Raw genomic sequence first — 27,599 nt, 5'->3', positions numbered from 1 at the left:
AATTATACTATTGGCTCCCTAGAGGAAGCTTCGCCATTCAGTTCTATATGTATGTACTGGTCTGGAGTGCCATTATAACTACTGGGTTTAGCTCCGTTGTAATATTCCTATTTTTATTGTATACTATTAAATAAATATACAGCTATGCAAATCTGACTTCAGTTCTGATACTCTATAGTTAGATCGTGATAATTAACGGTGTATGAATTATCATTAGCTTTGTCTAGAGAAGATATCGTTTCAATAATCCGTTTTTCAATATCAACAGCGGTGGACTCTACAGTATTATATTCCTTTTCTAATATATCCTGCAGTTTCTTCGTGTCCAATTCGTAATTGGAAAACAAACTACTCAATAAGCTTTCAGTAAACATGGTCTTTTCAGTCAGAACGCCTACAGTTGGCAATGGACAATTAGCGCGGAATAGTTCATCTTCCAAGTACTGCTTTAAGACAAAGTGCAAGGTAGAATCTTCACTAGTAGTGTCATATGCATTTTGAATATCAAATAAAATACTTCTTCTCCAAATCAAAGATATTAAGAATTTCTTTAGTTCCAGTTCCAGTATATCACCATCAATGGCCAGTAGTTTTAATGCATGATATAGACATTCCTTGTCATCGATCAAGGAATAAAGAATCACAACCTCCACAAATTGTAACATGGTGCCGTTGGTCACTTTTTTTACCAACAGATCAAAGAGTTTCTCAAATTCAGTCCCTTTATAATTTGCTTGAAGATGAGATGGTGCACCATCAACTCTTTTCAATTTTTCAACTAAATCTTTGCCTCCATCTACTACGTCAAGATTGGCTTGTATCCTCTTCAGGGCTCCCAGTAAATTAACATTAGCGTGGTTTTCGTGCGCTGCCAAGGTACTTAGTTTAGCAATGTTTAGGTATAACTGGGCTGATTCCAAAGTCATGGCAGAGGCTCTATCACCACTAGTAATGTCATACAATGTTGCTGCGGCACTTGCGTAATCATAGTTAATGATACTGAATATCCATGAAACTCTGCCATACTGTGGGTACTTCTTAAAAAAAGACACTAAAAATTCCTGTTGCTCAGGAAATCTGTAAAACAAGTCTTGCAGTTTACTTTTCTTCACATAGTATTCAAATAGGGTATGGGCAAACTGTTCACCGAATCTGGCAAAATATTCTTCATAAAGTGCCTTTGATTCAACTGCTTCTAAAGTATCTAAAGTTTCCACTAATGATACAAAGTCGTGATAAAATTCTGAAATCTCTAACGAATCCTCATTCAAACCAAGTTCACATAATGTCTGGTTCCAAGCTAAATGATTATTCTCATAAAGTTGGTCACATTTCTTCATAAAATCTTGTGCACTAACATCATTCATATTATTTTCTTTCAAAAAGAACAAGCGCACCTGATTAAAAAGATAATATAATGTCTTTACTATCACTAAAAGTTGGGTATTTGCGTTTTTCTCTTGACCCTCAAGCGAGAACTTTAGATCGAAAAAAAGTTGATTTATAGAATCGAGGATATCTATGCTAATGAACCATGGCAGATGTGTATTTAGTTCAAGTGGATCGAGGGACAAAAATTCATATCTTAACTTCTTCTCACCTTCCTCTAAAATAGCATCATATATGGTTTCAATTATTAGGTCAGCAAGCGTCAGTTTGAACGTGTAGGACTTAGATGGTAGCTCTTTTATTATAGTATTCAAATAAGTAGAGAATAGATCAGGGAACCTATGGATTTTCTCCACAGCCAATTCGATTTCGTTGATATTACCATTAGCCTCAAGAGTTCTGTCCCAAAAAGATTTCAGTTCAAAGTTTGATGAGCTGATAAAATTGTTGAATTTGTGAAAACAGTTTAACAGCTCGAAGTTTTCTATTATATCTAGCTTTTTAGAAGGTGAAATACTGAAAGCGAAGTTATCCTTAACAAAACTGATCAAGTTTCTAAAGTATACTAATCTGAGACTCAAATGCTTCTCAATATTATCTGTCAAAGGTGGAATATATTTTGATGAGGACAATAAAATCTCTTCACTAGCAGTCTTCAAGTCATTTTCGACTTCATCTTGCTCAAGATGGAGGCCACCAGGTAGATTAAACTCTACTGGGTTGCTACTACTGGAAGAAAAATAGATTGCTTGGTCAAGATGCGACTTAACAAAAGATTCTTCGTACGCAGTTTCCCCTCTCTCCTTTTTTGGAATGATGGATATAATTCCCATACCTTTAGTGAGTAAATACACTGTAGATGCGTCATTACTTTCGGCTAATATTTGTATTTCTTTATTGAAACTGATGATATCTTCCCATTTTCTTTTCAAAGTATATGTAGAGTCCAATTTTGAACTAGTCTGCGTTATGACAACTGCTTTATCAAATACAATGAAGAGATCAAAATACTTTGAAGTGGCACTTTGTAATGAGCTTGGTACGCAAAGTTTTGGTTTAGCTAATGCACTGTTTCCCTTCATGATGTAGGTATTCAATCTATATGTTGAAAATATTGTGAAAGAGTTTGTTTGTTCATCTAGAATTATGGTAGACAAGATAAAGTTGGTCTCATCTGAACTGGATATCTGTGTTAGAACAACTTGTGGAGAGAACGGTTGATTTGTTATCGGATGTGTATCCAAAATCTTTAAGGAGCCTTGAGCAAAGGGATAAAGCTCTACCAAATCATCTAGTATGCTATCGTAGAAATTAGTATCCATCATCTTAACGCATTTAGAGGCAACTGACAGTTTCCACACTTGAAAGCGGCCATTTCTTGTAAGAACATATACGATTCTCTCACCTTTCCCAATAATCGGCCCATTTCTTAGTGATATGATTTCATTACTACTTGAGAAAAGACTCAAAAAAGCTAGAGGACCACTACCCTTAGGCCTAATCAGTTGCTGTTTAAGCGTTAGGCAGGGTTTACCATTTGTCTCTCTAATGGTTATAAACATCAATCTTCCCTCTGTAGTAGCTAGTACAAGACCTGCCGGTTCTGAGTTAAGCATCAGCGTTACCTTTTCTTCTGAATGTAGTTTCAAATCTAATAAATGGGCCATATTTTTAGATATAGATGTCGAAAGATGGTTAATTGAACGCATATCTTCGTAGTATACTAAGTAAGTCGCGTCTGCTGTGTTTTCTACCAGAATCACACCACCAACAATACCATTCGAAGAATTGCTATTTTCTAGTCCTAACATCTCAGCATCAGTATCATAATTAGTTGGCAAAATAAAAACCGATTTTGGGAGAGCGTTTACCGATGAACTACTGTCAGTATTCAATGGTATTTTACAATAATTAGAGTCGTCCCATTTCGAATTGATGAAGTTCCATACATATAAATTCTCATTATCATTATAGGAGCACTGCTTGTTTACACCATCTATTGTGGAGTAGAAAGGAACATGAGAGGGAATAGGAAGTTGCTCAGCATTGAAGGAATTTATACATTTGACCAAATACTTGTCATTTTCGGTCAAGACCTTGGTCTGATCACCAACTTGCTGATAGATCATGGACTCCTCATTACCACTGTCAACATTTTCAATGGCACTCGTGCCAGTAGTTTCATCATTCAGGATATCCTTCCTTAGTTGAAACATTGGCTTAACGTCAGTCATATTGCTATAGGTTCAATTATTATATCACTGCTATATTGGCAATTCGGTATGAGTCAAAGACTAGAACTGAAACCAGATTATTTCCACGAAATGACCAAATCCTAGGAGCTTAAATATATTTCAAATTTTCGATGGGGTGTAAAACGGATACCTATTTATCCCCAGAAACCACACAAAACTTGTAACTATTTCTACCAATTGAGCAGCAAAAATACGTAGAGTTGATCCAATTACTATGAGCCTAATAAAAAATAGGGAGTTAAGGTACTAATTTAACAGTTTAATTATTAGATAAACTAGATTTATTATTTGATCGTTATTGCTTATTTTCAGTTGAATGTGCGTGATCGATTTCTGCAAAATTTCAAATAGGGCATCTATCGTAACATACGACTGTACAAGAGCATGGATGATTGACACCGCATTGCAATATTATCAATGCCATGCCAGTGCTCAATGGTAATCCTATTAGACATCTTCACTTTCAATTAAAACCAAAAACTGCTCTATATTACTATATAAAGAACTGAAGAAAAAAAAAAAGAAATAAAGATAAAAAAAAAATAAGATTACAACTATAACTTAGGCTTAGTTCTTCATATGCTCTCTATTTTCTATTAGTCTCAGCATATTTCTCAGTAACATTGCAATTGTCACCTTACCTGTCATTGGAACATATAGGGAAGCCTTTTGCTTAACGTGGTCATCGTCAAAATTCTTGAAGCTTGAAAAGTTAATGCAAGTGGCACCATCTTTGATGTACTCTGTTGGAAATTTATAACTCTTTGATGGAACACCGGTGATAATGATATCTGCATCCTTTGAGACTTGTTTCAGAAGTTCATCAGAAAACGGACCAAGATCTTCTACGTGGTGCTTAGCAAATTTCAGACTCTCACCACGTGTAAACTTCTGTATGTTATTTATATCGACAGAGTATACTGTGGCCCCGTCGTTGGCCATAAGAGCCGCCAGAGGTCTTCCTACGATTTCTGATCTGTTAACCACAACACATGTCTTACCATATAGACGGTTACCCTCCGGTAGGAATTCGTTGTAAAACTTCAAGTATTCCAATATCTTCACAATAGCCAGTGGAGTGCAAGGCAAGATAGATTTTAATGTCTGCGCCTCATCCAAAAATCTGACATTATGGTATAGATTTTGATAGTAGACGTGGTTCAAACCTTCCACGTCTTTCTCCTTAGCGACAACTTGTTGCAAATATTGATCCTGCGCATTTCCGAACACGGGGAAGTAGATCATTATACCATCAACATTTTCGTCTCTGTTGGCCTGAATGATGGCTTCCTCGAGGAAATCCTTATCAGCAATTCTCCTCAGCTCGTAACGAACTCCCAGTGCCTCACTGGTTCTTTGTGTCCATTTGGCGTACATCTCTGCAGCGGAGTCATCGTTAGCCAAAAACCCGACCAACAAAGGTCCATTGGGCCTCACCCCGTTCTCCTTCAACTCGTTGATCTTCTCAACAATATGATAATCATACGTCTTGGAAATAGTGGACGCCAATATAGTTCTACCAGGATTGCTAACACTCATAATTGTATATTGTATTTGTGCTTGTATTATTTTAGTCTCTATAGTATCGGTTCGGGGAGGGATGACTCTTTGATAAATATCCAAAAGCCTTAATCAATGAATGTCCCTAAGAATAAATCTAACTTTTGCAAATCTCAAGAGCCCACTTTCCTTATATATTAAATATTTCTGACTACTTTCAACATATATTAGAACCTACTATCTCATTATTAATTGCTAATTACTATGTCCACTGGTCTAAGCATAGGGCATCGCTATTATTGGCACTATTATTACGGGCCAAAAATGACTCCTCCTCAGAAACCATCGTACAATTGTTACAAAGCAGTACATACTCCAGTTATGCCCTGCCTCTCTTTCTAGGACAAAGTGATTTCCTTCCTTTTTTTTCACATGACCTGGAAAATCATTGCAGACAAATTTAGAAAAGTAAAAAAACTGCTCCGATGAGAGTTCGAACGCGGGTCAATTATATATATTTTTCACTGTTTCAAATTTTTCAAAAATGCATGAAGGAAGTAAAGTTCAGCTGATGCGATGAGCATCACATATATTGTGGATTTATGCAGAGTTAAAGTTTTTATGCCCATTGGAGTCAGGTCTAGTGGGGGGAGTTGATGAGTGGTTTGATTCTTTGTGTGAGAAGGAATTGCTGTCTGATCTAAGCGTAACGTTGCTTTCTTTTACTAGGAGTTGGGCGAGACAACACCCTGTGAGTATTTGGAGACATAGTGTATACGTACCTACTCGGCAATTGGCGCGGTGCCAGAACAAGAGACAAGAGAAGATTAATAGTGGGAGGGCTGCATCAATGTTTACTTTTACTCCTGTGGCGCACCCTACTGCGGACACGCAGCACCCTCTGTTGCTTTTACAAGCTGACAGCGGTGAGAGGTATTTTTTTGGTAAAGTCTCTGAAGGGTCACAGAGGTGTTTGACGGAGAACAAGATCAAGATATCCAAATTGGGTAACATATTTTTGACAGGTATGCTGGACTGGTCTGCTATAGGTGGCCTTCCTGGTATGATATTGACCATTGCAGATCAAGGTAAGGACAATCTGGTGTTACACCATGGCAGCCAAATTCTCAACTATATTGTCTCCACATGGAGGTATTTTGTTTTCAGATTTGGAATAAACTTGAGGACAAATACGCTAGTGCCATCAAAAAATATTTATAAGGATAAGTTATTACAAGTAAATCCGATTGTCATATCAAAGAAACACTCCGAAGAGGTCAAACTCGGGAACAAAACGGTTGAGAGTTTACTAAATGACATTGTTGCTCACATGTTTCCTAAGAAAACCGATACAAATATGAAATACGAGCCTTCCAAGGATCCTCATTTGAATGTGAAACTACCGGAAAATATATCAGTTCCTTCAGAAACGACCAACTATGAAGTGCAATTCAATTCAATTAGAGGTAGATTTAAAGTCGAAGAAGCAATTCGATTAGGTGTACCAAAAGGCCCGCTTTTTGCAAAACTAACTAAGGGTGAGTCAATTACACTCGAAGATGGTACTATAGTTTCACCAGACCAAGTTCTGGAGAAAGAAAGAAATTTTGGCAAAGTTCTAATTTTAGATATACCTGATAACAGTTTCATACCATCGTTCATGGAAAAATTCAAGACCCATGATCTCTCAGGAACTGCAGCAATTTACTATTTCTTAGACGATAAAGTGGTATTCAATGATGATATTATTGAACTAATGGAAACATTAAACCATGGGAATGTACAACATCTAATTTCACACTCAAAAATTTCTCCAAACTCACTAAACTTTCGTGGATCAGCTTTAACCACATTAAAACTAAAATCGATGCAACCAGAAAGTTATAATCTGCCAAAATGCGATCAAATACTATCTAAAGATTTCTTTGATTGTTTCGAAAAGAGTACGCCCTTAGGTACGACATTAATACAAACCAGTGAAGGAGATATAAAATCTTCAATCGATAAAGAGAATGTACATATATTCAAAAGAGGTACAGATGTGACTTTAGAACCCTATACCAAAAATTCAGAGTTGGAAGTGCAAGATCTAAACAGCAAAGTGATCACAACTGAACTTCCCTCAACTGCAGATTTCTGGAAGAGAGCATTTCATAACCATGTTGTTCCCTTGCAAATTCCTGGTGCTACATATGAAAATATTGTTGAAAATCAATTTCATGTAAATAACTTCAACAGTAGCCCAGAGAAAGCAACACAGCCCGAAATTATTACACTTGGTACAGGTAGTGCTCTGCCGTCCAAATACCGTAATGTGATTTCAACGTTAGTGAAAGTACCGTTCAACAACAATGGTGTCATCTCAAATAGAAATGTAATCCTTGATGCAGGGGAGAATACTATTGGTATGTTGAAAAGGATGTTTAATTCTACTGAACTGCTGTCCATATTTAAAGACTTGAAGCTAATCTATTTAAGTCATTTGCATGCCGACCATCATTTGGGTATTATAAGTATACTAAGAGAATGGAATAGATATACAAAAAATGATGAAAATGCTAAAATTTATATTGTAACACCTTGGCAATATAAGAAGTTCGTGGATGAATGGCTAAATTATGAAGACGAAAGCATATTATCACGGATCAACTACATTAGTTGTGAGCATTTTATACATGGAAACTACGTTCGGAAAGAAATTAAACCGTTAGATATAAACGAATTTGAAGCAGTGATTTCTGAGAACACTAATAAAAAAAGAAAATTGCAGTTATCACTTGATGATACTTCTTCTTTCAAAGATTATACAAGCATAAAAATGATGTGCAAAGACCTTAAAATCTTTAAGTTCGAGACTTGTAGAGCGAAACACTGTGATTGGGCATACTCAAATACTATAACATTCTACAAGAATTCGTTCAACAGTGACTTATTTAAGGTATCTTACTCTGGTGATACGAGACCTAACTTGGAGAGATTTGCATACGAGATTGGTAAAGGTTCTGATTTACTTATTCATGAAGCAACTCTAGATAATGAATTGATTGAAGACGCCATCAAAAAGAGGCATAGTACCATTAATGAGGCCATCAATGTATCAAATGCCATGGAAGCCAAAAAGCTTATATTGACACACTTTTCCCAGAGATATCCTAAGTTGCCTTCGATGGATAATAATATCAAAGTTGAGGCCAATGAATTCTGCTTTGCTTTTGATGGTATGATTATCCCATACAATACTCTTGGTAAGCAGAAAGAAGTTTTCCCTATGCTGAGCAAAGCTTTTGCAGAGGAACAACAGGAAGAAGAAGAAGAGTCTAATGATGATTAAATGGCCTGCCAATAGTATCATATCTATAAAAAATTATTAAATTGTCGTATCCATAAATTATTTACAGAGGGAAATTTTCCCAACTCTCTTTTTGTTTATTATGAGTTACTAATAATGCATCAACATATTTTTCCGTATTTTTCATGAAAATCTTAGAGATAAATCCATAGAAATTCCTTAAATTCTTTTTAATTTCTGTTGTTATACTTTCAATTTCTGCCTCGATTTTAGTTTTGCGCCTAGAAAGTATCTGTATAGTTTTCTCCAGTTGCTCCTTTTTATCCACGCTTCTGAAAACAAATACTGATCCTCCATTTAATTTTTCCAATGCAGCGGTAGCCTTTTGTAACTGTGTTTTTACAATCAAACAATATGTACCTAGTATTACTCTTTGATCTAATGTAGCTCTTATACTAGTGCAGTATCGGAGAAACAAATCAACTGACGTCCAAACATTCTCATACTCTTGTACAGAATCTTCATCAATAAAAAGCACTGTTTGTTGATGATTCCTAGCAAAAGCTCTAATTACTTCTGAGCAATGCTTGTTCAATTCTTCGTCAGCCAGGCCTTGCAACGTCTTATAATACTCTAGTTGAACTGATTTTAGTTCGCCCCGTTCTTTGTCTATTAGAGTAAGGGATGTAACCAGTGTTTTGAATTGTTGTTCAATTATCGAGATTCTGTCAAATGCCTTTATCAAATACTCATCATTTTCTTTATAAGTCGGTATTGTACTAAAAGAGAATAGCCCTTTATACTCACTCTCTATGCCACCATTAAGAATAATTTCTTTTCCTTCCTCGCTTCCAAATAGCTTCAGTAAACTGATATGCGCTGAGTCAAAAGGCCGAGTAGTGTCAAGTGCTAAAGAGTTTGTTATATTAGCTCTTTTAACAGACTCATTGATATAGTCATCACTATTTAAGAAGCACTTGAAGTCGATATCATTGCGTAGATATTCATTGTTAAGAATATGCTCCAACATCATCTGCATCTGATTCCTACAGGTATCAGTGATAGACGGCTTTACTTTATCAGGCAATTGACACAATAATGGTGGTGGTGGTATTATTACACCCCAGTTATTACTTTGAAGTTGTCGATATAGCACATAAAAATCACTTAGTTTGCGAATGACTGTGCTTTTGGTTGTCAGGCCAGAGTGTAATATAATTTTAAATTGTATATTATCAATACCACTTTCACCACCATTCTCAATTGGCTCTATATTAATGATTAATTCCTCCTCTTTTTCATCATCTTCTTGTCCTCCTACATTTTCTGTTTTAGAATTATTATGGAGCTTCCCATTAGTAGAAGGCTTGTCAATATCTGGACTCCTGTTCGGCAGGCAATGGTCTACTATTATAGGCCTTCGCCGAGTCCATTTCCTTTTAATCAATTTATTGCACTCTTCAAAATTTATGTTGTAATTATCTTGTATTTTAACATCTTCATTTATATGCAGTGAGGTATTCATTTGCTCCTCTAAATTCGACTCGTTATCAAATCCTTGACTTTGTTCTTCCAACACTTCATTATCTCCCTTTGATTCCCCATTTGACACGGCTGTCTCATTATTCATACTTGATGAATCAGACAAGGTGCTATCATTAATTTCGTCCTCACCTCTTGTATTCTGCTCCATGTTTTACTCAATTCTTATTCCCTATTTTTCACTATATCTTCAGCCCCCATTGATCACTGCCAAATTGCTCTCAAAAGTATATAAATCCGTAGCAGTTAACTAGTACATCTACTGGTGAGCAGTAAAATTTAGAGCATTACACTCTCAGAGAAAGCAAGAAAATACAACCACTACAATTGTATGAGTCCCTTTTCTAGCAAACTCATCGCATAATTTGTCAAAAGTGCAATTTTCAAGGCGAGACGATTGAAATTGTGTTGAACTAACGTAGTGTCCATACGATGATTAAGAATAGCGTTATTTGTTTAGTTTTATATATTAAAAGAATACATCATTAATATTAGTTGCTAAGAAATTATTTAATTAATGTCTTTAGTGCAGAACTTGCATCGTCTTCGAGGTTATCGTGTCCAGCAGCGATACCAGCGCTATTTGGAGCCTTAGAGTTATTGTGTAATGTACGGTAAATGTGAGACATGGTTATTTGATTAGTGTCACCATTTGGTTGGCTGTATGATGAGGTCAACTTCTGTAGAAAGGATTGGTTTTGTTGCTTATAATGTTCCTTCTCGTGCTGATTTATTCTCATTATTTGATTCTCATCAGTTGTATCATCGTGGCGAATAAACACTGGTGAAGAGATGATGGATGTTGGGTTATTGTTGCCGTTAGTGTTTTGATTCTGGATGTTTTCTAAGTTTCTTAGAGGGCTTAATGTGATATTAGCAGAGTCATACTTGAACCAGTTAGGAGATGAAGCGCCGTTGACAGAAAATTGTACACTGTTTCTTCTTGATGCACCGTTCGTCTGAGCTTGGTTGAAGTAAAGATCTGACCAGTTGTTTTCAAGATCATTACCCATTAGGAAGCTATCCAAGCTATTCCCGTTAGTTGTATCCGTAAGACCCCTTGGTGAAAACCCTTTGGAGAATTTCTTCTCACCACTAATACTCATCCTTGGCAGCAATCTATTCCTTGGTGAGAAACTTAGTCCGTTTGGTGAAGCAAATTTTGAACCTGGCCTACTCAAAAGTGCCTGGTCGATCATGTTATATCCCGGCGTAACGTTACAATCATTAGGGAGCAAAGGAGCAGGTTTTGGAGTTGATGGGGACTGTGTTTCTGTGACTAGCAAAGTGGGCAGTTTCGAACCAGAATTGCTAGTGACTTTGTCTCTCACTAATTGAGTGGTTGGAGGCAGGATCAACTTCTTTGAAGGAGAACTCGACACGCTGGAGACGATCTGGCTCGCCTTAGTGATCCTCTTGGGGGAAGCATCGTTAGTCCTTCTCTTCTTGTTGTTATTTCTCATCTGTTTCAAGATACTTAGTATTCTTGTCTTTGTAGCAGCGGAGTCCTCACTCTCTTCTTCTTTCTCAGGCACCTTATCCTCAGCTTTCGTGTCCTGATCCTCTTTCTTCACCGAAGCAGGGGCACTGCTGTTACCACCGTTGACAATGGCTGCTTTCCCATCGGCACCAATATCCAGGGAGAACTTAAACGCGAGCTTATTGAGCTTGTTCTTCATCTGGAACAGGTCGTTGGGGGAGTGACGGCTCACCGGAGACTCCTGAGACTTCTTCTCCGCACTGAATAAAACGCTAAACGTAGAAGGCGGCGTCGCGTGCTGGCTGGCAGACTCCTTCACCGGAGTAGTGAACACTACTTCAGACCTGGTCTTCCTGTGCACCCGTGTATCCTCCGCACCCAGCACACCGTCAATGCTACTGAACCGCGACACTTCTATATTAACACTGCCTGATCTCTGCATCACTAGTCCTCCAAGTCGCTTTAGGTCAGTTGAAAGGTATGTGACCAGAATCAGTTTGAATCCCCCCCACGGAGTGAACAAGTGCTTGCCTTATATACTACCTGCCAAAAAATTGAAATGGCGAGTGCTTTGATCCCGGGAAGCCATAGAAAAAAATTTAACGCGTCTTTTACCCAAAAGGGTATAAATTAAGTATGTCGTGTGCTGGAACCAGTATAAGCAATTGCTGTTCAGGAGATGGTTGTAATAGTGAGAAGTTTTGGATTAAGCTATATATTTAGATTATGTAGAGTCTATGTCCATTTATAATAGATACTTCTTACAAAGGTCTGATGTCAGGCTTTGGACCCAATGGGGTTAGGCCCAATGGGTTGATTCTTGGGTGGGACCTGGTGTAGTGCAGCTTGATGTGGTTGAAGTCTGTGGTCTTGCCGAAAGCTGGGTAGTTCCAGTACAAGTTTTGCAACCACAGGTGGATGTATGGGTAGCCTTCTCTGATGGAGGTGAAGTTACACTTGAAGTGCTGGACGTAAACTGGGTCGAATCTGACGATGGTAGTGTACAGTCTGATGTCGGTCTCGGTGATCTGGTTACCGACGATGAAGTACTTGGACAGGATCTTGGCCTTGTCGCCCAGCTCCTTCTCTAGCTTCTTGTACTTGTCGGCCAGCAAGGACTCGACCTTGTCCAGGTGGGTGAACACATTGGTGACTTCGTCCTCGTAGTTGCTGCCGTTTTCAGAGAAACCGGCCTTGTAGACACCGTTGTTGATGTTGTCGTAGGTCCACTTGTTGACCTCGTCGATCTCGGCTTCTAGCTCCTTTGGAACCAAGTCTGGGACCTCAGCGTCGCTGTCTCTGAACTGGTCGAAGGCGTCACTGTTCAAGATTCTGATGATCTCACTGCTCTCGTTGTTGACAATGGTCTGGGTCTCAGTGTCCCATAGCACTGGAACGGTGAATCTGTCCTTGTAGTCAGGGTTGCTCTTCAAGTACAGCTCACTCAATCTCTCGAAGTGGTGGTGAGGCTCGACCGAACCGTCAACGAACAACCTTTCGCTGTCGTTCTTGATGTCGCCAACACGGGTGCTGACATCGGAGTTGGCACCTTCAATACCACCGGCAATCTCATAGGCCTTGCCGGCCAAAAGCTCCTGCGCATCGCCTTGCAAGAACCTCCATCCCTTCTCGTCCAAGTGCCAGTGCACAACGGAAACACCAATAGCAGAGGTCAAACCTTTCAATGCTCTGGCGATCAAAGTTCTGTGCGCCCATGGACAAGCCAAACAGACGTACAGCCAGTACCTACCCTTGGCAGGCTTGAAAACTGGATGAGAGTTGGAAATAGTCTCTCTGAAAGAAGACACCTGTCTTCTGAAAACACCGTCCTTACCGTCAGCCCACTGTTTAGACATTACGATTGTGATTGCGATTGGGATTGCTAGATTATTGATTAGTTTTGGTTCTGGATGAAAGAGATATTGTAAGTTGAAAGAGGACCCTATTTATACCTTTTCGCCTGGAGCTGGAGGGCCATGGGCCATGGGGCATGGGGCAAGGGGTTCGGCAGGTGGCAAGCCCTAATTCTGATTTACGCACACAAACTCCGCAGAGTACAGTCCGTGGGCGATTTGGCTTGACACCAAACTCAGAGAGGCCCCGTTGTAGGGTTTGATTGCAATCCGGTGCCCCCCCACAGAAACCAGCGCAATGACGGGCACAAGCAATTTAGGGTTTTCAAAAGGGGAGAGCCCTACACTGGATGCCCCTATTTCTGTTGGTCTCGTACAAATGGGCTACATTCCACAGTGCGGAAAGAAGCCCTAAACCCTTCTTCTTCGCAGTGACGTATGTTAGGGTTTGTGGGTTCCCTATCAAATATATTGATAGACCTCCATTTGTAATAGTCCTTGGCAGAGCGTAGCATGGCAATTGATTTGTAATATTGCCTTACATACTTGATTTGAATTGATTTCATTGACATACTTGATTTGATTTCATTTCATTGACATATGGATTTCATTGCCTAAAGATTTCATACCTTATTTAGATTTGATTTCAGTTGTATTGCCAATATGCAGCTTTAAAAAAAAAGAAGATGGATTAAGTTATATAAAATTTATAAAGAGACTTAAAAGTTTTATTACAAATCCTTCTTCAAAGTACCCATGAAGGCGTGCTTTTCAGCTGGGGTTTGGAATCTACCCTTACCGAACTTGGAAGCAGTGTCGATCCACTTCAAGGTGACTTCTTCGACGGCCTTTCTGGAAGTGTTGGTGTACAAGGACTTTCTCAAGGTGACAACTCTCTTCTTGCAACCTGGGATGGAACCCTTGACCATGACGAAGTCGTTGTTGACCATACCGTAGTGGACGAAACCACCCATTGGGTTGATGGTCTTCTTGGTTCTGTCGAAGTTGGTAGCAGCGTTACCTTCATCGTCACCCTTACCGATTCTGTAGATCTTGTGGTTGATGGAGGTTCTGTGGTGGTAACCTCTTTGACCAGCTCTGGCGACGGACCACATAACGTGGGCTGGATGCCAAGCACCGATACAAGCAACCTTTCTCAAACCTCTGTGGGTCTTTCTTGGAAGCTTCTTGGTACCCCATCTGTGGGTAACACCTTCGAAACCGTGACCCTTGGTGACAGCAATGGCATCGATCATTTCGTTTTGCTCGAAGACAGAGTCAACAGAGACAGTCTTTTCGAAGTGCTCACGGGCCCAGTCGACCTTCTCGGAGATGGAACCACCGTTCAATTGGATTTCAGCCAAGTGAGCCTTCTTTTGGACCAATGGGGTCTTTCTGACTTGGGTGTGGACCAAGACTCTGACGACAGTGGCGTACTTCTTGATTCTAGCCAACTCTCTCTCGATTTCAGCACCGTTTTGAGCGTACTTGGCAGAGTACTTGGTGAAGGCCTTCTTCTTGGACTTGTACCAGTTCTTGTAGAATCTTCTCTTGACCTCGTCGGACAAGTGTTCAGCCCAGACAGTGGTCAAGGATCTTAGACCTCTTGGGGTCTCAACGTAACCGACGACACCAACGACGACAACTGGAGGAGTGTCGACGACGGTTACAGCTTCAACAATCTCACGCTTGTGGAACTTGGAACCTGGTCTGTCCAAGTCTCTGACAATGGTGGTCATACCAGCCTTGTAACCCAAGAAAGAGGTCAAAGCAACTGGCTTAGACTTGTCGTCCTTTGGGAAGGACTTAACTCTACCTCTGACAGAGGCAGCTCTCTTTCTTGGCAAGAAACCTAGATGACCGTGACGTGGAGCTTCGTACTTTCTGTGAGACATTATGTGTTTATTATACAACGATGTGCCGTGATTCAAATGTGAAAGAACCAAACCCAGAAAAAAGGTCAAACCAAAACACTTCCCGAATGGAAAGCATGGAGGAGCCTTTTATATACTTCAAATCGCAATCACCTAACCTCATCGCAAAGATTTTTGGCAAAATTTTTTTGGAAAAAATTTTCAGTCACCAGCGACGTATGCAAATAATATTGGACGTGGAAGTCACATTGTGTGTTGTGCCTCACGAATTGCAGAACTGGCATCCTCACCAGTGCTGATCTCACATCGATGGGAAGCTCAAAGGCATCGCAATTTCAGCATCGCATTCCAATCGTTGTGAGCATCGTTGTGAGCATCGTTGTGATCATTTCAACATCATTTCAACATCACATTCCAGTCCTTGTGAGCATCGATATCCGGGAGATCAGCAGCAATCGATCGATCGCCGGCTTGTGCATCGTGCTCTTAAATCACGCACACACAATGGTTGAGTTGATAAGCAAAACTACGTAATTCATCTGTTCTCGATACCCAGGTGGTGCAGCAATAAAAAGGCATATATATGGAGTCCCATATTGAATATAGATAGATGGCTAACGAAGGCCAGCGTCTGTATATTATGTATATTATGTACATTTCTACCTTTGTGTAACTCCTCACCTCTATGAACGATCAACAATGAGGTTCTCGATGGATGACTCTATAGTCACCAAGCAGAACCATGTTCTGCTGGAGAACTTGACCAACTACGATAAGCAATCTATAGACTACTTCCACCACGGGTTCCGCAGTGCGGACTACCCGGTCTCGTGGCGCATACTGCTCAAGATGAAGCGGCAGCGGATACTCAGGCTTCCCAGCTGTGCGCGTGAGAACTGCCAGGACTACCGCAACTACATCCTCAGACTGCACTACTGTCTCTGGAGGCGCTGGTCCATACAGCAGTTCGACCTCGACCGCATCGACCCGCTCGCCATCAACTGGAACAAAGAGAACGACCTCAACGTGCTGTATGGGCCCGACCTGACGGGCCAGGCGCCGCTGCATGGCCGGTCGCACTCCAACGGGCGCAAGCAGTTGCTCGAGGACTACATACGCATACATGACATCGCCCAGATGTACGCGATCAAGTCCTCACAGCAGACTAACTGGCAGGAGAGGTTCAACAGGATCCACAAGAGCAGGGCCAACTCCAGCTCGACACTGCCTCCGATGAAGGGCATCAAGTTCGATAAGCTCGTGCTCAGACGAGACATCGACATATATGGTGTGTTCCATGAGTCCACCGTCGATATCAGGGACAAAGGTGATGCCACGTCGCTACGGCCATCGCACAGCGTCGATGGAGTCTACGTGGTGGAGCAGAAACACTACCTGTACGACGATAGGTATCTGTTCCCTTATATGCCCGATGAAGACCCTCTGGAGTGCGACGCGCCGAAGGATTTCGGCACAGGCTCCTTCTCCACGCTCGAGATCGACGATCAACTGGTCTCATCATAGCTTAGCAACTTGTTCTTGGTCTGGTACCATATATTTTTCACTTTAATGACTTTTAACTCCATATGTTTTTTAGACATGAAGCTCGGATAGCTTCAGCTAGTTATATTATACACAACACAAAAAAAAATTTAACATTAACATGACAGTGACGCCTTCTTCTTAAATGCGATAATTGGTCCGTGTGGATCATTGCTGACATTTTAGCTTTTTATATATATATTCTTTAATCGCACATTGTTTAGCTAACATATTTCTTTTTGAATTATTATTATTTTATAGGAAAATCAGAGCTAATTATACATCAATTATGATTAAAAAACTTCTATCGGTGGAGTTGTGAAAAAAATATACACTATCTATTACGGAAACTGCCCAGAGCTGTGGTTCTTAGGCGATTCATATGATTGGAAAACGAATAAGAATGAAGTCTAATTTAGAAAAAAAATGCCGTCTATCTCCAAACATTGAATACTATGGTGCAAATCCTTTCTGATAATTGCGTGCTTGGAGATAATTCAGAATGTACATATATGTGTTTAGTCGAAGTTGGTCTTGAAGAATTCATGGTCCATTGCCTCTCTAGCAGTTAGTCTTTCCTGATGGTCGTACCTCAACAAATGGTCGACAAGGTCCACTAGAACTGGTACGGCTAGCGGGGTAGAGGAAGTGACAAAGTGTTCCCATGGCTTTCTTGTGAAGTCCCTCATGATGTGATCGTATTCGGATGGCAGTTTTAATCCGTATTTGGCCAGGTAGGCCATCAGTTCTTTCGTACCTAGAACATCTGCGATCTTGACCAACTGGTCAGCATTGGAAGATCCCTTAAAGAAAGGTTCTTTCTTGAATATGATGGCAGCTAGCATGCACCCGACCGACCACAGGTCTAGCGAGTAGTCGTACTGGTTTAAGTTCACCAGCAGCTCGGGACCCTTGTGGTAACGGGAGGCCACTCTGACGTTGTAATCCACGCCTGGGTGGTAGAACTCTGCCAGACCCCAATCGATTAACCTCAATTTCTTCTGTGCAGGGTCTATCATGACATTCTGTGGCTTCACGTCCCTGTGCATTATACCCATGGAGTGGCAATAGTCCAGTGCTATTAGCAGCTGTGTGAAGTAGTACTGTAGATCCTGTAGCGTGAACGAAGGATAAAGCGTCCTGAAGTCAGCGTTCTTCACCTCCTCGAAGATCAATGCCGGTATCTTAGAGGCCTGGTCCTGCACTATATCCAGCAGACCGATGACATTGGGCCCACCGGTCAGATTGGTCAGGATCTTCAACTCCCTGTAAATCTTCTTCATCTTCACCGGCTTCAACACCTTGATAACACACGGCTGGTCGTTGGTAATACACTTCCCGCTGAACACCTCAGAGTACTTACCACGCCCAATCTTGGTCACAATCTCATAGTTCGATATCTTCCCCCAGTCAATGGTTACACCTTGCTCGTAGTCCCAGTACTCCTGAGGCCTCTGCTCACAGGCATCCTTGTATACTCGGGCCACAGAATACACCCGGCTAGACTTCTGGTTCAATGAAGATGGTGGCAACGGCATCGCTTGGCTTGGTCTCTCTTGCTGCTCCCCCTCCTGGCTATCCCTCACAGCTTATTCCTTATTTATCTGCTTTGCGCTCCAAATTTTTTTTTTCGTCACTTAAAGGACCCAAGCCGTTGGGCCAGTTTGAGGGAAGTTGAGTTGTTATACTGATATTTGATTACTTAAATTGCTTATAGTAGCAATTGCTATATATATTAATAGTGCAGTTCCGCAGCACTGTCGCAGCACTGTCGCAGCAGTTTTGAAGATGTACGGTGCTTACCACTTCTCCTCGGGATTGGCCTTGTACGCGACGTAGTCCTCGCGGTTGAACAGCGATATCTCTGTCTCGTTCTCGACACCGTACTCGCACAGCTTCCTGTTCGACGTGGTGTCCAGCATCCAGTCCTCGTCGTGGTCGAAGTTGATAACCAGGTTCACGGTCTTGGAGCCGTGCGCGTGCGTGTACACCTTCAGCGTGTCCAGCTTCACGTTCCTGAAGGGCCTGAAACTGCCCTCCGTGCTGATCCGCGCCATACAGTCCCGCAACAGGTCCCCGGCGGTCTTGTTCTGCAGGTCGTAGTCATGGAACACCAGGTTCTTCACGTTCCGGTACGGGAACGACTTGATCACCCGCACCGTTATTATGCTGTTGGTCAGCGGCCTCGCAGTAGAGGTCAGCGGCTCCTTGTCGTCGTAGTCAATAGACGTCATACTGATAGCACGTCCTTACTCCCAGCATACCTGTACAATCCCCCCCTTCCCCCTCATAAGCTTGCTTTGGCACTATTTGTATGTTGAGCCAGGATCGAACCCTTGGTGGGAAAAAGCTGGAAAATTTGCGATGCGATGAGCATCGACTTCACTGAAAAAAATTTTATTAAACATAAGTCAGTAGTAAAGCTGGGTAGTTGACGCTCTAGACAGATGAGAAATAACGAGCACATGATGACTGTACCGCATGTTAACTCGCTGGTGCTTGATGCCACGCCGCTGATCACGCAGCCGTACAACCACTACCAGTACTACGCTGAGAAGTTCTACACCACGCCCACTGTTTTCCATGAGATCAAGGACGCCAACGCTAGGAAGAACTTGGAAGTCTGGCAGTCGCTGGGGAACTTGCAGCTGGTGCACCCCAGGAAGGAGTCTATCGACAGGGTGAGCAACTTCGCCAGGCTGACGGGTGATTACTCTGTGCTGAGTGCGAACGATATACATATCCTTGCGTTGACCTATGAGCTCGAGAAAGAGCTTAATAAAGGTGACTGGAGGCTGAGGAGGAAGCCCGGCGACAAGCTGAAACATGAGATTGCGAAGCCGGCTAAGAACCCCGCAGAGAAGCCCGCAGAGAAGCCCGCAGAGAAGCCCGCCGAACAGCCTGCTAAGCATGCAGAGGATAAAGAGGAAGTGAAAGCTGAGTTGGCCGAGGGCACTGAGGCATCTCAAGAGATCAAGAAGAAACCAAGAAGAAGAGGTGGTAAGAAACAAAAGGCTAAAAGAGAGCAAAGACTAGCAGAGCAACAGCTACAGGAAGGACAGCAAGAACAAGTGCAGCCGGAACAAGAGCAGATGCAACCGGAACAGGAACAGGCTGATGATGAGACAAAACAAGACGGCATGCCAACTGAAGCCAGCACAGATGAAATAAACGAAGAGTACGACGAAGGTGACGACGACGGTGAGTGGATCACTCCAGATAACTTGACTGAAACTCTGATTAGAGACAGCGGTGAGGACACCACGGGTTCCAAAGGTGTCTTGACTGCCAGCGGTTTAGATTCTAGTGAGAACCCTGAGAACCAAGTTGCGTTGGCCACTGGTGATTTTGCTGTTCAAAACGTTGCATTGCAGATGAACCTAAATCTAATGAATTTCATGTCTGGTATGAGAATCAAGAGACTTCGTAACTACATGCTGAGATGCCACGCGTGCTTCCGTATGTTCCCGTTGCCAAAGGATGGCAAAGCCAAGCATTTCTGTCCATCCTGCGGTGGCCAAGGTACTTTGCTGAGATGTGCAGTGACAGTAGACGCTACCACTGGTGAAGTAACACCACATCTGAAAAACAACTTTCAATGGAAGAACAGAGGTAACCGTTACTCCATGGCTAGTCCGTTGTCCAAGAATGCAGTGAAGAGATACGGTAAGAAGGGGCACCAGCATGCAAACAACACTCAGGACGCTCCTATATTGCGTGAGGACCAGAAGGAATACGAGAAGGCCATCAAGCAGGAAGAATGGACCAGAAGACACAATGAGAAAGTGCTCAACAACTGGATAGGTGGTGGTTCCGCAGACAATTACATCTCACCTTTTGCCATTTCAGGTCTGAAACAGCACTCCGTGCGTGTGGGTAAAGGCAGATACGTAAACAGCTCCAAGAGAAAGAAATGAAAGCATTAACTCCCAAGATAGCATAACAACCTAAATATATCTACATAAAGCAAAAACTGTACCATAAAGACTAGATTAATAGCATTCCGATGGAGGCTATTATCCTCATACATCACGACTAAAAATTTTCTGGGAATTCGTCATCTCAAGGCTCTCTCGAGGTGATGAGCACTAGATAAAAGAGATGAGTAGTAGTATTCAATTGGGCTAATGGTGGGTTCCAGGACTGTGACTGTTGTTGTATAGGGCTTAATTTTGAGAAGAATTGAAATATTGGGCGATGGCAAGCAAAGTTGGTTTGGGCGATGCCAATCCGGAGCGGGACGGTGTACGAAGTGGTACACTGGAAGAGAACGGTAGAGTAGCGGAAGGCAGAACCGATTCTAATAGCGGGAAGGAGGCTCAGACTAAGTCTATCATGAATGCCAGTGGTACATCTGGTCATGTGGTAAACAACACTCCGGAGCCCGGTCTTAAGAGGGTACCGACTGTTACTTTCAGTGACATAAAGCCTGTTACGTCGAAGAGTTCAGATGTTGCTGATGTTGACAGGATAGCAGAGAGTATAGAAAGAACTGATTTTATCAGAGGTAACAAGATATTTAGTGTTGGATCTGGTACTACGATCAACAATATCGTACCGAATAGAAGCAGAACACCCGATGCTATTGATCCGATAGCCTTTGCAGTTCATGATACTGCTGAGAATGATCATTTACACTTTGTAGTGGGTGATACATTGCACACACCAGGTAAGACCAGTACTTTAACTAGTCCTAGGTCATCTGTCGGGTCAAACAAAAGTCCAGATTTATCCCTGCCTATCAAGGAAGAATTTGGCCAACAAATAAAAGCCGTAAGCATTCCCAAAGCACTGGAAGCGGTCATGGAGGAAGGTACATTCAATTCTTTACCCTCAAAAATTTTAAAGAGGGAGAACTCCAAAAACATAGACCCCAGGTTACCTCAAGATGATGGCAAGCTTCATGTGCTTCTAGGTGCCACGGGTGCTGTATCTGTTTTCAAGATCAAAGTCATAATAAAAAAACTTGAAGAGATATATGGAAGAGATAAGATTGCGGTTCAGGTTATCCTAACGCAGGCAGCGACTGAGTTTTTCAACAAGAAGAATGGTAAAAAGAACAAAACCGATAAAGTTGCTAATGATACCCACAACGGGGAGGGGAAGTCGGCCGTTCTCGAAAAGACCTCAGAGAATAGTGCTGTCAGCCTTGAAGAAGACATCAATTGTACCAATACCAACGCTCATAACTGTATAGAGCTAAATCACATTCATGTATGGACAGACCAGGATGAGTGGGATGCTTGGTCCCAGAGGACTGATCCCGTTTTACACATAGAATTGAGGAGGTGGGCAGACATATTAGTAATAGCCCCATTAACTGCCAATACATTAACGAAGATTGCTCTTGGCCTGTGTGATAATCTTTTAACAAGTGTTGTAAGAGCATGGAACCCAGCTTTCCCAATCTTCCTGGCACCATCGATGGTGAGCAGCACGTTCAATTCCTTGATGACTAAGAAGCATTTGCAAGTGATCAAGGATGAGATGCCTTGGATAACAGTTTTTAAACCCTCTGAGAAAGTTATGAGTATTAACGGTGAGATAGGTCTGGGTGGTATGATGGATAGTAACGAGATTGTAGATAAGATTGTCATGCAATTGGGTGGCTATCCAGAAGACACCGAGGAGAACGATATAGAAGATGGTGATGACGACGATGAAGACGATGAGAAAGCAAGTACTACACCGAAAGAAGTAGATGACGACGATGAGGATGAAGATGAAGATGATGAAGATGATGAAGATGATGATGACGACGAAGATGACGAAGACGACGAAGAAGACCAGATATCCAAGTCAACAACCAACTAGCTCCCAACTCATAACACCTATCCTACATATCAACTCTTAGCTATTTTACATATGATAGACATTAACCCTTTTGCATATAGAACCCATTAATACAATTCTGCATTTCCAATATATTGTTTTACAAGTCATGTGATCACACAGGGACACAGTTTGCTATGACCCACAGTTCATTTCCTCGCGAAGCACGGCTCATCGCATAATTTTCCCATAATATCAGCTTATAGCTTACTAATCTATGATTACAGCACAAAACAAGACTATCAAGAGTATATAAAGCTGGTCTATCGAGCTATTCTTGGCGTCTGATTAGTAGTTGGTACTGTGCTGTACAGGTAGAAAGAGCTACTGTTGGAATTTTTGAGTGATAGTTTTATTGAGTGCAGAAGAAATGGCAAAGTCCGGTTTATTATTGATTCATCCAGCTATCACTACTACTCCTGAGGAGGTGGAGAAGGCTAAGGCGGATGCTGTAGCTGCTGATGTTAAGATCGCCAACCAGTTCCTGATCAACAAAGTTAATGAGGGCAGTGTTAAGTTGCAGAAGGGCATTTATGATGTTATTTACTACTTGACACCTGAGGCACCTGATGCGATTCTTTTCCCCAAGAAACTAATAGGTGCTCTGAATGAAGCCTTGAAAGTTGGTGGTGTGTTGTATGGTCTGAGCGATAAGTATAAGATCGATGCGCTGGTGAACGACTTTGATATCGTTAGTGACAGTGGCAAGTACCACTGGGTTAAAAAGGTGAATATGGCCGTGAAGGCCGAGCCAGTTGCAGTTCCGTTAAAGAAGTCTGAGAAATCTGAGCCATCCAAGACATTGCCATCATTCAAGAAAGCAGGTGAAAGCAAGCTACCAAGCTTCAAGAAGGCCGCAAACAAACCCTTGCCAACTTTCAAGAAGAAAGTTGAAGAGGCCAAGCCAAAGGTTGAAGCTAGAGTACACAAGGCTGAAAACGATGACGATGAACTGGAAGATGAGGAGGATGAAAACTTGTTCGATGCTTCCAGAAGCAAGTACTTTGACGAAGATGACTCAGAGTCCTTGGATGAAGATGATTTACTAAATGAGGAAGATGCAAAGAACATTGGAGGTATCACTATGATTACCTGTGGTAAGAGCAAGACCAAGAAGAAGAAGGCTTGTAAAGATTGTAGCTGTGGTATCAAAGAGGAAGAAGAGGCCGAAATCGATAACATTCGGAGTCAGCAGGACACTGTTGTTAAGTTTACTGAAGATGAATTAACAGAAATCGATTTCACAATCGACGGTAAGAAAGTTGGTGGCTGTGGCTCATGCTCTTTAGGTGATGCTTTCAGATGTACAGGTTGTCCATACCTAGGTCTTCCAGCATTCAAACCAGGTGAGCCTATCAATTTGGATAGCATCACTGATGATTTGTAAAAATAGTCATACTACATCAAAATTTATCGGTTCGAAATGTCAATATGTTGGCGGAGTCAGGAAATTTTAAACAATCCAAATATACTATCTGGATTGTTCTCTTCTGTGGCCATGGTATTTACGGGCCCAGATAATCGAGCAGAATGTTCCGAGAGCCCAATGTTAGTATTTATACAAGTGTGATAAGCACGAATGTATCAAAGAAAATGCGTTTCTATAAAGGAAATATTTATTGGTCTTAAAAGTGCAAGACAGTTATTTTATATACAGTTAGTTCTTGAGACTCTGATGCTAGAGCTCAATGTCAACTTTTTAGCTGAATTAATTTTTGTTTATTATTATAGATATTTTTCTAGAACTGTTTCCACAGCAACCCTAACATCTTTTACAATGTGAGTTGGCTTAACATGCTTCAGATTGTCACCCTCTCTATAAACACCAGTCTTGACAAGGAAGCTTGACCAACCGTAATTCTGCGCACCAATTATGTCACTTGCAGGATTATCACCAACCATAAAGACATCGGTGAATGGTGATTCTGATACTGGAGTTCCTAATTGGGGTAAATTGATTTCAGAAGAATCAGTTTGACCTGCTTCAAGTTTTTTGTTCCAATCAATTAGAACATGATGTGCAAAATCATAAGTTAATTTTGTTGGTTTACCTAAACACATATCTTCTAATGCCATTCCATCATTCATCTTACTATATAGTTCACGTACTAAGAACCTGAAAGCTCCTTGACCAAATCTATTCAATTTGTAGGCATTGGCCCATAGTAAATCTTGGTTAGAAAAATAGATAGGAATAGATGGCTTTTGTGATGGTGAGTCTCTTAAGGTTCCAAGTTTACCATTTTGCGTAATTAATAGATCGTTGATAATTTGCAAGTCTGCTGCCCAGTCGTGAGGATCATTGAACACCAGCACTGCATCAAACGGTTTTTCCTCCAAATTAGCCTTATCCTTGGAGTATTCTTGTAATTGTTGGTCATTTAGGCCCGAAAAGGGTGTGATACTTCTGTCATATCTTATGATGTCTGTTTGGTGGACAACATCTTTGAAACCATAACTCTCAGCTACTTTTCTAACAGATGGCGTCCCCACAGCAAGGATCTTGTTAAATTTGGATGTCAAGGACTTATAAGGTGTGTGACTTTGCACTATTTGTGCAGGCGAAATAGGGACATCCAAAGCATCAGAGATAAACGATGTCCTATCCTTCTCCAAGTGACCACCACCATTGGTCAACAGGATAAAGGGAACTTTATGTTTGTGTAGCAGCTTAAGACCCTCAGAAGCACCAGGAATAGGGCTCTTACTTCTGAGCAACACACCATCAATATCAAACGCAAATGCAAATGGTTTCCTGCTAGTAGAGATGAATCTTCTGGACAACATGATTAATTGTGCTCCTTCTGAGTAAAATGGTTGGGAATAACCAGAAGTTTATAACCCTTCTCGAGAACATAACTGAACAAGCTATAAGGTCTACATATTTAACTCGAGGAATCGATGCTTTAAGCTTTTCTCGAGGAGCAACAATGATTTTGCCACAGAGACTGCTGTAGAAAGCGCAATGTGGAAAAAACAGTTCGATGCGACGTGCGATGACTTATGATTCACACAAACTAGACTTGAAAGCATCTATAAATATTAATTGTATAAACTATGCAGGAATTATTAAATAAGTCTATATCAAATGTAGTTTATTTTGTAGTATTATGCTGGGATCAACTGGTTAACGTCCAACTCAAAGGCTCTGTAGCCCTCGTCGATGTGGTATTTGTTTGAGTCATTAAACGATACTGAGCTTTCAGGTAGGAGAACACCTGCAGCTTGGCCGATTACCAACAGTCCTGGGGGACGCGAGCCTATCTCTTCGACTACTGCTGGGAGATACTTCAATTTAGTTCTTGTTATTCTTTGGTCTGGGCATGAAGCTCTCTCCACCACGGCCACGAGGACCTCGGGGTCCCATTCCTTCTCTAGAAGTACCTTCACAAGCACGTCTACTCTGTGTAGAGCCATCAGGAACACAGTGGTTCTTGTCTTGACATACTCAGGGACTTCTGGGAGCGCACCCTTTCTTCCTGTACCTGTGCAAATCAGAACTTGGTCAGCTACTGCTCTTTGTGTAGCAGGGATCTTTGACACCACGGTAGCAGCCAAGGCAGAACTTAGTCCCGGTAGCACAGAAGGTTCGTAGCCATGTGCATTGAAGAAATTGTATTCTTCACCACCTCTACCGAAGATATATGGGTCACCTTGCTTTAACCTAACGACTTTTTTACCTTGTGATAGATACTCTAGGCCCTTTTCCAAGAGTTCTTCCTGAGCTCTTTCAGCATTCCCTGGGAATTTCCTGGCGGTGAACGTCTCGGTATCCTTTGGTATTATATCCAGAACGGTCTGTGGCACCAGTTTGTCGGTCAGGATTACGTCCGCGGTTTTTATTTCGTTCAGAGCACCCAAAGTAAGCATTGAGAGTGAGCCAGGCCCACTTCCCACCAATGAGATGCTGCCTTTCTTTGTTTCCGATGCCTTTGGATCTGGTGAAATTTTGGGTTTCTTATCTACATGGTTACCAACATTCGAATCGGTAGTGCTATTGCTGTCTTGCGCTTGTTGCAAAGAGTCTGTGCTTGATTGCTGTTTGGAGCTCTGTTGTGTCCTTGCAGTGTGAGAGTGGCCTTCCAACGTCTCCATGGTGACGTCTGCCAACTTGGTCAATGGATAGTACTCCATCACCTGCGATAGCCATCTCACCCTTTTCTCACGTTGTTCTCTCTCTGTCATATCGAATTCGTGGATCAGTCTGTTGAACTTGTGGCTCTCCCAGCCGTCCTCGTCGAGACCGTACCCGACTGCGGGCGACGCCAGGTCAGTGGCCAAGTATCTCTCCTTCAGCAGCACCTTCATGTCCTCGTTGATGATTCTGTCCTTCAGGGCGCCCATGTTAGTGACCACCTCGGAGATGTTAGCGGGCAAGTGGCTCACGATCTCGCGCTTGATCCGGTTCGCCAGCAAGTACCCGTTCCCGTTCGTGGTCACAGCAATCTGCAGCCCGCTGCCCTTGGGGTCCACATACGTGGGGATCATGTTGAAAGTGGAGTACTCGGGCCTGTGGAAAGTGTTGATCGGAATCCTGAGTCTCACACACTGCTCGTAGATGTACTTGACCTTGTGGTCTTCTTCCAGGGGCAAGTTAACAAACACTCGGTCCACTACCTTCGCAGTAACAGCCCTGCCAAGCGTGGTCAAGTCCCGCAACTGGAAGTCCCTGTCCAGCAGGTGCACACCGCTCTCATCGCCAAACTCCGCTACCAACTGCTTCCACTGCGAGCCCACATTCAGCACCACAGCAACACCACCAGCACCAACTATAGTCTTCACCCGGCTCTTCACCAGCCCGGCACGGGAACCACCCACTACCAGAGACACTTCTCCACCCGCAACACTCGCTGTAATCATGGGAATCATTGTTGTTGCCGTTGTTGTTGTTGTTCTTGTCTTCTGTAGTCCTTGCTGGTGATCATGAGCTGCCATTTATATACAATTGGGATCCATGATAGGCGATTCCAGTATCCTAGCACTGTGGATGTGTGTATTGGGCTATGAGTATGGATGTGGGATGTGGATGTGTGTTATAGCTTA

At 41.9% G+C, this 27,599-nt stretch overlaps 15 protein-coding genes across 15 annotated transcripts; 5 read left to right on the top strand and 10 right to left on the bottom strand.

Annotated features, from left to right (window-relative positions):
* Positions 1-158: 158 nt before the first annotated feature.
* NUP133 (Nup133p) lies at positions 159-3,623 on the bottom strand (the record flags this gene model as incomplete). Its single annotated transcript, XM_446458.1, has 1 exon — positions 159-3,623. The coding sequence occupies one exon, from the start codon at positions 3,621-3,623 to the stop codon at positions 159-161; it is 3,465 nt and encodes a 1,154-aa protein (XP_446458.1).
* Positions 3,624-4,211: 588 nt separating this feature from the next.
* On the bottom strand, positions 4,212-5,183 carry MTD1 (methylenetetrahydrofolate dehydrogenase (NAD(+)); the record flags this gene model as incomplete). The annotated part of the gene is made up of 1 exon (XM_446457.1): positions 4,212-5,183. One exon carries the CDS (start codon positions 5,181-5,183, stop codon positions 4,212-4,214), a length of 972 nt encoding a protein of 323 aa, XP_446457.1.
* An 811-nt stretch (positions 5,184-5,994) lies between these two features.
* On the top strand, positions 5,995-8,475 carry TRZ1 (tRNase Z; the record flags this gene model as incomplete). Its single annotated transcript, XM_446456.1, has 1 exon — positions 5,995-8,475. The coding sequence occupies one exon, from the start codon at positions 5,995-5,997 to the stop codon at positions 8,473-8,475; it is 2,481 nt and encodes an 826-aa protein (XP_446456.1).
* Positions 8,476-8,536: 61 nt separating this feature from the next.
* Positions 8,537-10,126, bottom strand: VPS501 (sorting nexin family protein; the record flags this gene model as incomplete). Its single annotated transcript, XM_446455.1, has 1 exon — positions 8,537-10,126. One exon carries the CDS (start codon positions 10,124-10,126, stop codon positions 8,537-8,539), a length of 1,590 nt encoding a protein of 529 aa, XP_446455.1.
* Positions 10,127-10,481: 355 nt separating this feature from the next.
* On the bottom strand, positions 10,482-11,897 carry MSA2 (Msa2p; the record flags this gene model as incomplete). The annotated part of the gene is made up of 1 exon (XM_446454.1): positions 10,482-11,897. One exon carries the CDS (start codon positions 11,895-11,897, stop codon positions 10,482-10,484), a length of 1,416 nt encoding a protein of 471 aa, XP_446454.1.
* A 319-nt stretch (positions 11,898-12,216) lies between these two features.
* Positions 12,217-13,311, bottom strand: ECM4 (S-glutathionyl-(chloro)hydroquinone reductase; the record flags this gene model as incomplete). Its single annotated transcript, XM_446453.1, has 1 exon — positions 12,217-13,311. One exon carries the CDS (start codon positions 13,309-13,311, stop codon positions 12,217-12,219), a length of 1,095 nt encoding a protein of 364 aa, XP_446453.1.
* Positions 13,312-14,039: 728 nt separating this feature from the next.
* Positions 14,040-15,203, bottom strand: RPL3 (60S ribosomal protein uL3; the record flags this gene model as incomplete). Its single annotated transcript, XM_446452.1, has 1 exon — positions 14,040-15,203. The coding sequence occupies one exon, from the start codon at positions 15,201-15,203 to the stop codon at positions 14,040-14,042; it is 1,164 nt and encodes a 387-aa protein (XP_446452.1).
* A 678-nt stretch (positions 15,204-15,881) lies between these two features.
* GVI51_G01925 (uncharacterized protein) lies at positions 15,882-16,706 on the top strand (the record flags this gene model as incomplete). The annotated part of the gene is made up of 1 exon (XM_446451.1): positions 15,882-16,706. One exon carries the CDS (start codon positions 15,882-15,884, stop codon positions 16,704-16,706), a length of 825 nt encoding a protein of 274 aa, XP_446451.1.
* A 536-nt stretch (positions 16,707-17,242) lies between these two features.
* Positions 17,243-18,262, bottom strand: CKA2 (casein kinase 2 catalytic subunit CKA2; the record flags this gene model as incomplete). Its single annotated transcript, XM_446450.1, has 1 exon — positions 17,243-18,262. The coding sequence occupies one exon, from the start codon at positions 18,260-18,262 to the stop codon at positions 17,243-17,245; it is 1,020 nt and encodes a 339-aa protein (XP_446450.1).
* Positions 18,263-18,523: 261 nt separating this feature from the next.
* On the bottom strand, positions 18,524-18,958 carry AIM29 (Aim29p; the record flags this gene model as incomplete). Its single annotated transcript, XM_446449.1, has 1 exon — positions 18,524-18,958. The coding sequence occupies one exon, from the start codon at positions 18,956-18,958 to the stop codon at positions 18,524-18,526; it is 435 nt and encodes a 144-aa protein (XP_446449.1).
* A 213-nt stretch (positions 18,959-19,171) lies between these two features.
* Positions 19,172-20,641, top strand: NOB1 (rRNA-binding endoribonuclease; the record flags this gene model as incomplete). Its single annotated transcript, XM_446448.1, has 1 exon — positions 19,172-20,641. One exon carries the CDS (start codon positions 19,172-19,174, stop codon positions 20,639-20,641), a length of 1,470 nt encoding a protein of 489 aa, XP_446448.1.
* A 280-nt stretch (positions 20,642-20,921) lies between these two features.
* Positions 20,922-22,538, top strand: SIS2 (phosphopantothenoylcysteine decarboxylase complex subunit SIS2; the record flags this gene model as incomplete). Its single annotated transcript, XM_446447.1, has 1 exon — positions 20,922-22,538. One exon carries the CDS (start codon positions 20,922-20,924, stop codon positions 22,536-22,538), a length of 1,617 nt encoding a protein of 538 aa, XP_446447.1.
* Positions 22,539-22,926: 388 nt separating this feature from the next.
* On the top strand, positions 22,927-23,943 carry DRE2 (electron carrier DRE2; the record flags this gene model as incomplete). The annotated part of the gene is made up of 1 exon (XM_446446.1): positions 22,927-23,943. One exon carries the CDS (start codon positions 22,927-22,929, stop codon positions 23,941-23,943), a length of 1,017 nt encoding a protein of 338 aa, XP_446446.1.
* Positions 23,944-24,281: 338 nt separating this feature from the next.
* Positions 24,282-25,343, bottom strand: GVI51_G01793 (uncharacterized protein; the record flags this gene model as incomplete). Its single annotated transcript, XM_446445.1, has 1 exon — positions 24,282-25,343. One exon carries the CDS (start codon positions 25,341-25,343, stop codon positions 24,282-24,284), a length of 1,062 nt encoding a protein of 353 aa, XP_446445.1.
* Positions 25,344-25,664: 321 nt separating this feature from the next.
* MET1 (uroporphyrinogen-III C-methyltransferase) lies at positions 25,665-27,491 on the bottom strand (the record flags this gene model as incomplete). The annotated part of the gene is made up of 1 exon (XM_446444.1): positions 25,665-27,491. One exon carries the CDS (start codon positions 27,489-27,491, stop codon positions 25,665-25,667), a length of 1,827 nt encoding a protein of 608 aa, XP_446444.1.
* Between the last annotated feature and the right edge of the window lie 108 nt (positions 27,492-27,599).

This window comes from Nakaseomyces glabratus, chromosome G (assembly GCF_010111755.1).
Source record: "Nakaseomyces glabratus chromosome G, complete sequence".
Taxonomy (NCBI): Eukaryota; Fungi; Ascomycota; class Saccharomycetes; order Saccharomycetales; family Saccharomycetaceae; genus Nakaseomyces; species Nakaseomyces glabratus.
Note: the sequence above shows the minus strand (reverse complement) of the source record. Positions and strands in the feature narration are given on the sequence as shown.